Source organism: Leptosomus discolor, chromosome 1, assembly GCF_034619465.1.
Source record: "Leptosomus discolor isolate bLepDis1 chromosome 1, bLepDis1.hap2, whole genome shotgun sequence".
Classification (NCBI taxonomy): Eukaryota; Metazoa; Chordata; class Aves; order Leptosomiformes; family Leptosomidae; genus Leptosomus; species Leptosomus discolor.
This window is the reverse complement of record NC_141391.1, coordinates 138,673,887-138,681,697: the sequence shown is the minus strand read 5'-3', so window position 1 is coordinate 138,681,697 and position 7,811 is coordinate 138,673,887. Positions and strand designations below refer to the sequence as shown.

Genomic DNA, 7,811 nt, shown 5'->3' with positions numbered 1-7,811 from the left:
GTCATTTCATTGCAACAAAACTAAGTTTTGGATTATATTGATATAAATAAATATTTTTTTCTTCCAAATTAAAGTGTTACACTCAATAATACAACATTTCTAGAGCTGGCAAGTATTAGGGCAGGTATTACTAGAACAGTTTCATTACAAGTTGAGTGTCATTTCTGTCTCCTCAACGCCCCAGATATCCTCCTAGATATCTGAAATAGCGTGTCTGGTTCTGGGCTCCCAGTGCGAGAGAGGAATGGAGCTGCTGGACAGAGTCCAGCAAAAGGTCACTGAGATGATGAAGGGACTGGAACATCTCTCCTATGAAGAAAGGCTGAGAAGACTGGGACCGTCTAGACTGGAGAAGTCTCAGGTTATCTCATCAGTGTGTACAAATACCTGAAGGGGAGGGTATAAACAAGAGACCGTCTCTCTTTAGTGGTACCCAGTGCCAGGACCAGAGGCGATGGGTACAAACTGGAACACAAGAGGGTCTGTCTGAACATCAGGAAATGCTCTTCTGCTGTGAGGGTGACTGAGCATGGCAGAAGTTGCCCAGAGGGCTTGTGGAGTCTTCCTCCTTGGAGATACTCAAAAGCCATCTGGACACAGTCCTGGGCAGCCAGCTGTAGGTGGTCCTGCTTGAGCACAGGGCATTGGACCAGATGACCTCCAGAGGTCCCTGCCAACCTCAACCATTCTGTGGAGCTCCTCCAAATCAGATTAGTAGCATTTGCAATAGGGCTGCTTAAGCACTGGCTTCACTACAAAGTCGTATCCCTCCCTTTTGTTTTTGATGCTGCCACTGAAAACTTCATATGTCAGGCCCCTTATTTCTTCTGTTGCTCCAGAATCAGTGGAAGTATATGCAAGATTTTCTGCTTGAGACACCTGGTAGGCACAATGACATGGTTACAGCATTACCTTTGCAGAACAGGATCTTTACTGTACCCTGCCTTTCCAGGTGGTTGGGGGCAAGGTAAAGAAACCGGGCAAACGAGGTCGTAAACCAGCCAAAATAGACTTGAAGGCAAAACTTGAAAGAAGTCGTCAGAGTGCAAGAGAGTGCAGAGCCAGGAAGAAGCTGAGGTACCAGTACCTGGAAGAGCTGGTTTCAAGCAGAGAGCGAGCCATCTGTGCTCTCAGAGAAGAGCTTGAAATGGTAAGACATTATCATTTAATGTAACCCTCGATATTATTTGGGACCTGTCCTCGTGGACATTTGTTCTGGAAATCACTGTGGCTGAGGCTGGGATTTGGCTAGCCATAAGGTATCAAAACATCAGTAACAGATGCGTTCAGCTGTTTGTGTATTTTGCGTGTTGAATATGAACCTGATGTTGCAAATTATCTGCTGGTTTTGAGCTGGAAGCAAGTAAAGAAAGAGCTGTTGCATACGAGTCTGTTGTCTTTGAAATGTTTGTTTTGGAAAACCTCTGACAGGTAGAAAGAGGTAGAGGGTGGAAAGAGATGTCTTAAAATATCAAGGGGGAACATATATCCGCAGCGTGTCATTGCTTCCCACAGACCTTTGTCTGTGTTGGGAAGGTCGATTCTTGCGGTATAGTCTCCGTGTAGATGGTTTCACAGCTGTCCTGTCTTCCAGGATGTATAAGATGGGAGGCTTGGCCAAATAAGCTGCATTAACTGAAGAGAATGTTTCATCTGGAAATACAGACTCAGCTCCTCAGTGATATTGAGATGCCATTGAAATTTCACTGGAGCTGAGGATAGTGCCTTGACCTTGCGTTAGGTTTGTTTGAATAGGCAGGGCTAATCACCATAAGTGAACAGAGTTAGGACTGGGTGGAAAGTCAGCCAACTGACCACAGGTTTTTCAGTGCGCTTCAGGGTTTGCCAACGAAGAATTTAAGATGAGGGGACTAGGAATAAGGCATATGTGCTGTAACCGTGCCTTGCACAATCAGAGAGGACCTCTTAATAGTCAATCAGCCCCAGAGTCATGTGAAATACTTGTTTTTAATAGGCCATGAACTGGAACGGTATTCTGGCATGCCAACAGCAAGAAAATGCACAAAGTGTTCCGTGTTGTTTAATAATTACAGTATTGTGTCTAGTACTGCCACTGAGTAGCAGTTTATTGACTGGAACAGGATTTACTGAGGCCAGGTATGCAACCATGGACACGTGCTTAGCTCATTAGTGCTCTGCAGTTTTGTAAGAGGCTTCAACCCAGTAAATTCAAACCTTAAATGAATATACCGGAAGGTAAAGATTACAGCTCTGTTTTGTCTGCTAATGTGATCCTGGCAGTTTGCTAATGCCTAATGTGTTTGCATATTTCAGTACAAGCAGTGGTGCATGGCGATGGACCAAGGGAAAATCCCCTCTGAAATAAAAGCCCTGCTAACTGGAGAGGAGCAAGGCAAAGCACAGCAGAACTCAACCAAACTTGCCAAGGCTGGGAAGACAGAAGCAAACAGCAGCAACCCCTGTAAGTATCCAGCCTATGATTAATTCCTGTTTTGTTACATCTTTTGTGGTGTAGGAGGATGACTGTGGTGTAGGAAGAAACATAAGGATGTGCTTTTGGGCACAAATGGTTGATTGAAGCAAAGAGCTTAGTGGGTGGTACAAAGACTCTGTGTAGTGTTTACATGGACAACACAGAAATTACACTAGCTAGGAAGCTGGGCAGTTGTTTTAAAAGAAGACTCAATCTTTGTGTTTCACCAAGACCTGTGGAGACCTGTGAAGACTTGAGACATTAATCTTTTACAGCATTTTCTGTATTTCTAATGCAAGGTAAACGGAGCACATAAAACGTAATTGAATTTTAAGAACTCCATCAAGAAAACGTTATTCTAGCTGCAGGCACTCAAAAGTGAGAAATGGTGGTCTTGGGATTTCCTATGGAGTCCTCTTTCTGCCTCACTTGTGCTGGTCCAGGGAATGAAATAAGGTGCTTCTGAGGATTGAAAAGTGAAAAGATCGTGTGATGTAAAGCCCTATTCCTGATACGTACATTCAAAGGAACAGAGTTAAGGTGTAGTACGGGCAATTCTATATCTCACATCTTCTAGTTTTGTACTATTTCATGCTACAGGTTAAATTACACTTTACTGTAAACTTTTAAAACATAGGAATTCCTAGCTTTATATTGTTAAGAAACAACGTGAAAACCACATTTGCAACTGTAACAATCTTCCCACATGCTGCATTGTTCACAGGAGGCCAATGCAGAACCTTCCGCACTGCAGCAGAGATAGCTTGGTAGCTAGCAGAAGAACTCTGTTGTGAGAGAAGTGGATGCATCACCAGATGCAGGGGGAAGGATCCTAGTCCTCTGTCTTCCATTTACTCCTCCCCACATGAAACTCTTTGATTGTGGTGTTCCTAAGCCTGCATGGAGTGGGGCCTTTGGGGTAATAGGTGTTTGTGTAAGCGGAGCCTTGTTCTTCCTTTCTCTGCACCACTCTTCCCCAATGCAGCTATGGCAGCTTTTGGGCATTCCCGGTAAGAGATGGGGACTGCTTTTGTGTCAGAGCCCAGAACTGGACTGGCTTTGTGGTCGGTAGTCATGTGGTTGGTAACCGTTGTGGGAATCTGAGAGGTTCTGTAAAATAAAAGCAAGAGGAGGTTCTCCTAACAGCTTTGCTAAAGCCAAATGGAGTATTGTAGGTCGAGGAGAAGGAACTGGATCAAAAGCTTTCAATAAGAAGGTTTATAGTCATGTAACTTGTAACCTAAATAAAGATGTTGCTCTCAGCATCCTTTCATAATGCAGCACGTCTTTTATGTTTCTGGGACTGTTAAAGAGAGGTATTAGATATATTCCCTGCTTCTGCCCCATATTTCTTTCGTGGGGTGTATTTCCCACCCCTGCATGCTCCTGGTAAGGTAGTCAAAGCATGTCCTTCCACCTTACTTCCCACAGTGGAACAACTGCCATCTCCTTCCATCCGTCGTGCCCTGCTATCTTTCTGTATCTGCCTGCACTTTGGGCCCTACTACCTTTCTAGACTGCAACTTAATATCAGTTCTGCTGTGCTATCGTGGTTTCCCAGCCGAACAGAATGCCAAGAGCTGGTAGCGAGGAAAACAAGTTGCATTAGTTTGCCATCACCTCTCTTTTATCATAGAACCAAAAGTCTTGCAGGCTGATTTACTCATCCCAGATTTTGACAGATAACTTGCTGCTTTCCTTAGACTGCTCTTTCTCCTGTATATGCTTTTTGTATTTGTGTGATGCAATGTGAGGAGTGGAGCTTTCAGGATTTTCAGGGGGGGGTTTGCTTGCTTATTCTCTGTGCTGTTTGTGACAATGTCTTTCTCTGTGTTTTATGAAATGCATGGAACATTTTTTAATCTTACGTTTTCTTTGTTTCATAGAATAAACATTATCGTGAATGACTTTGCTAGACTGAATGTTGCCTTTTTTGTTGAACTAATTGTGTCTTTTTAGCATTATCTCAATTCGGGATTAATTGAAAGCACTGAAAATTGCCATATTTCAGTGTATAGCACGGTTGTCTTCAGAATTCTGTTCTGAGCACTCATATTAATCCTTAAGGCATGATTTTAAGTTTATTTTTTAGATCCTCCATACGTGTACTTAGCAATTGCTAGAAATGTTGCATAGACATGGAAAACTATTATGAGAGGTTAAGTAACACTGGAGCAGAGATGGGAAGAATATGAGGGTTTCCCCCCCGTGTATTTTAAGCTCTGAACAACAGTTTGTCCTGAAAGATAGTAACAAAGCCAACCCATAAGTTTTGGGGATTTTTGTCTATGTTGAATGCTTGCCTGCCCTTTTTCTGGATTCTCTGGAGGAAAAAAAAACCCTAGGCCAGATGTCCAGAACTATATTCTGTGAACCTTGCAGTTGGATTTTGTAACATGATCATGCCAGAAGTGTAATATATTATTTTTGGTTAGAATTAGACTTACACAGTCTGGTTTCAAATGTCAACTATGTATTGTTATTAAAAAATATATTTAAAATGTTATGTGTGTACTTAAGTGTCTTTCTGAATCAGGGATGTAGAAAACATGCAGAGGTGTTAACAGTATGTGTGACCAAAACAGCTGCACTCAGCACTAGGTAATGTGACAAACACAGCTCTCATCTCACCAGAAAGACCCCACTCACTCTCTTCCCTCCACACTTTCTTTGTTTCACTTTCTGTGATGCCAAAAAAGAAACTTCTTGGGAGTTCTGTTTTATGGAGGAAATGGAGAGCTGGAATTTCTCATTGTGATGAGCAATGGTTTTCATCTGTTCCCCACCGTGGTGGCTCCCACTTCTTGGCTTAGCCAGCGGTTGGCATTACAGCATTGTGTTTGGCAAGTCTGGGCTGAACCCTGTGGCACAAATAGTGGCATCCTTGTTCTAACAGGTTTTTTGTGCTTCGTGCAGATGGGACAGGAGGCATGTTACAGCCTACATCATCTTAAAAGGTTTCCTCGTTTGTCCTGCAAGCCAGAATACACGTGGCAGATAGAGGCTCTAACTGCAATTTTCCAATCTGTTCTAGATGCTGTAGTTCATTATGAAATGTAGGTTTCTCGGCAACCATCATTAATTAGGTAAAGTTCTGTGGCTTCCATCACATGGCAGATCATCCTATGTTATAAATGTTCTAGCCTTAGATGGATCTCCGGGTGTCCTTTGTTTTGGAGTTTAGCAGTTCCCCTGGAAAACTAACAGAAATGTTTGTGGTTCATGCTCATTTGATACTTTGATGCTTATAGTCTTCATCCACATTGACGTGGCTCCAAGAAGTGATACAACCAGGTCCTCTGACTAGGAGTCTCATGTAGTATCCTAAATAATTGAGGATGGTTTAGTTGTAGCCTCTTTTTGTGTAAGGTGGGTACAGCCTTCCAGCCATTTCTCCTGCAGTGAGTGTGCAGCTGGTCCTTTCTCACAAACATGGAAGAAAGGCAGTAAGCCTGGAAATGCGTCGTTTTCCCACTTGCTATGGAAATCTAATGGTCAGATACCCACCTTTAGCTGGGCAAATGGTTCTATCTCCTGGAAACTATCCACAGTCTTCAAAAAATCCTGTCTGTAGTATTTGGTGTTTACAACAACGCTAGAACTGTGTTACAGTAGGGTGTGATAAAACTGAACTGATTGATGCTGATGGAGTAAGTACTGTACAGTTACACTAATCCTTTTGGAGAACGTGACCCAAGGATTGACCAGATAGTGGAAACTTCAGAATAAAAACATGCATTACGTCATGTATTTTTGTATGCTGTATATATGCTTTGTGCATAGAATCCTGAAAAATGAAGTGGGTACGTATATCGACTTGTCGTGTAACTAAGAACATTTAGTAATTATATATTAAAAAAAAAAAATCAGTCTGCTTTCATAATCTGATAATAAGTGTTTGTCAAAGAATCTGGATTCCATTAAGTGCTTTTCAAAAGACTATTATAACTTTTATCAGAGGTGTTTGATTTTTTTAATGTATGAGATAAATTTCAAAAAGCTTTTCTCTTTCTTGACAGCTGAAACCTGACAAGGTTTGTGAGAGTGCCTGTGACTGATTTGGTTTTCCTTTTTTTTCCTTTTACATTTTAGGGTGAAGATTGATCCACATCAATAATGAATCTAGTTCCTTTTGTCATCCCGTGAAGAGATAGAGAAGATTTGGCATCTTAGTTCCATTTGCTACTTTCCAAGAAATTATAATCTCTATAATTAGGTATAAAATAACTGTTAATGTAAGGACCAAATGTTTGAGACTAGTCTAAAAATGCAGAGAAATGTGAGGAGAAGCTGAAATAAGAACCCTAGTCCTCATTATGCTTAAGAGTTACAGCACGAGTGACAGAGGATCGGCTGACATAGAAATCCCTGTTGTAGGTAAGCAAGGCAAAACACCAGCTTGTGAGTATCCTGCTGTTAGTGCCACTGAGCATTCATTTCTCTGTAAGTTATGTCAGTAATCGAATTTCTTGTATGACTCTGAATTTGTATGAGAAAACACCTTCTAATCCGCAGTAAAATCTGTGATATCCCATACTGACTACCACATCAGTGGACTGAAATTCAACTGATGCTGTATTTATGGAATGTATAGATTTGTACATGTAGATATAGAAGTAGAATTTGTAGTGTCAGTTATAGCCATTGCCATAAGCAATTTCTGCAAAGGCTGTTGCTTGATGTTATTTATATCATTGTTTGTATTTTCTTTACCTTACTTTAAATTGTAACTAGAAAATGCTGTTGTTGTTCAGCTAATGATTTTCAGCAACACTTCATTTAAAAAAAAATTTGAAAAACCTAAACAACTGACTTTCAGTGTCTTTTTTTTTTTTTCCCTCCATAAAAAGCGCTTCAGAGGTGGAAATTTTGCTTCCAGAACTACTGCAAGATTAGCTCTGCTTTTTTTGTGCGTCAAGCCAGTTGTGAGTTACAGGCAGATCAACGCTACTAACACTAACTGCTACTTCAAGGAGTTCTTGTGTATGATGTCTGTGTATTAGGGTGGGTAATGGTGACATTCTTAACTATGCTGCAGCTGATAAGTGTTCTGATGGTGAAATAAATTTGTGGGTAAAAGACTACAAGTGGGTTATAAAATGTCTGTTTTCATGAGACAGGGTGTTCCCTCTGAACAGAAATAGTTTGCTATGAAAGGTGACTTTTTCCATGCCTTCTTTCTCATGGCAGCTTTCAAAATACATTTTGATCAAGTTATACAGTGCTGGCGACAGCAATGCTGCATATCGCTGTGGTAGAGCATACCAGCAGTGTCTTCCAACTTCACCATCTCCTTATGTGGCATGCTCTGAATGCCTGCTGATGTAAGAACAATTCTTTCCTACTCCCTATCGAA

The 7,811-nt window shown here is 41.3% G+C and overlaps 1 protein-coding gene across 1 annotated transcript; it reads left to right on the top strand.

The window, feature by feature from the left end:
* Positions 1–244: 244 nt before the first annotated feature.
* CREBL2 (cAMP responsive element binding protein like 2) lies at positions 245–7,263 on the top strand. The gene is made up of 4 exons (XM_086465964.1): positions 245–373; positions 953–1,150; positions 2,296–2,443; positions 6,548–7,263. Exons 1-4 carry the CDS (start codon positions 245–247, stop codon positions 6,550–6,552), a joined length of 480 nt encoding a protein of 159 aa, XP_086322090.1. The 3' UTR covers positions 6,553–7,263.
* The last annotated feature ends 548 nt before the right edge of the window (positions 7,264–7,811 follow it).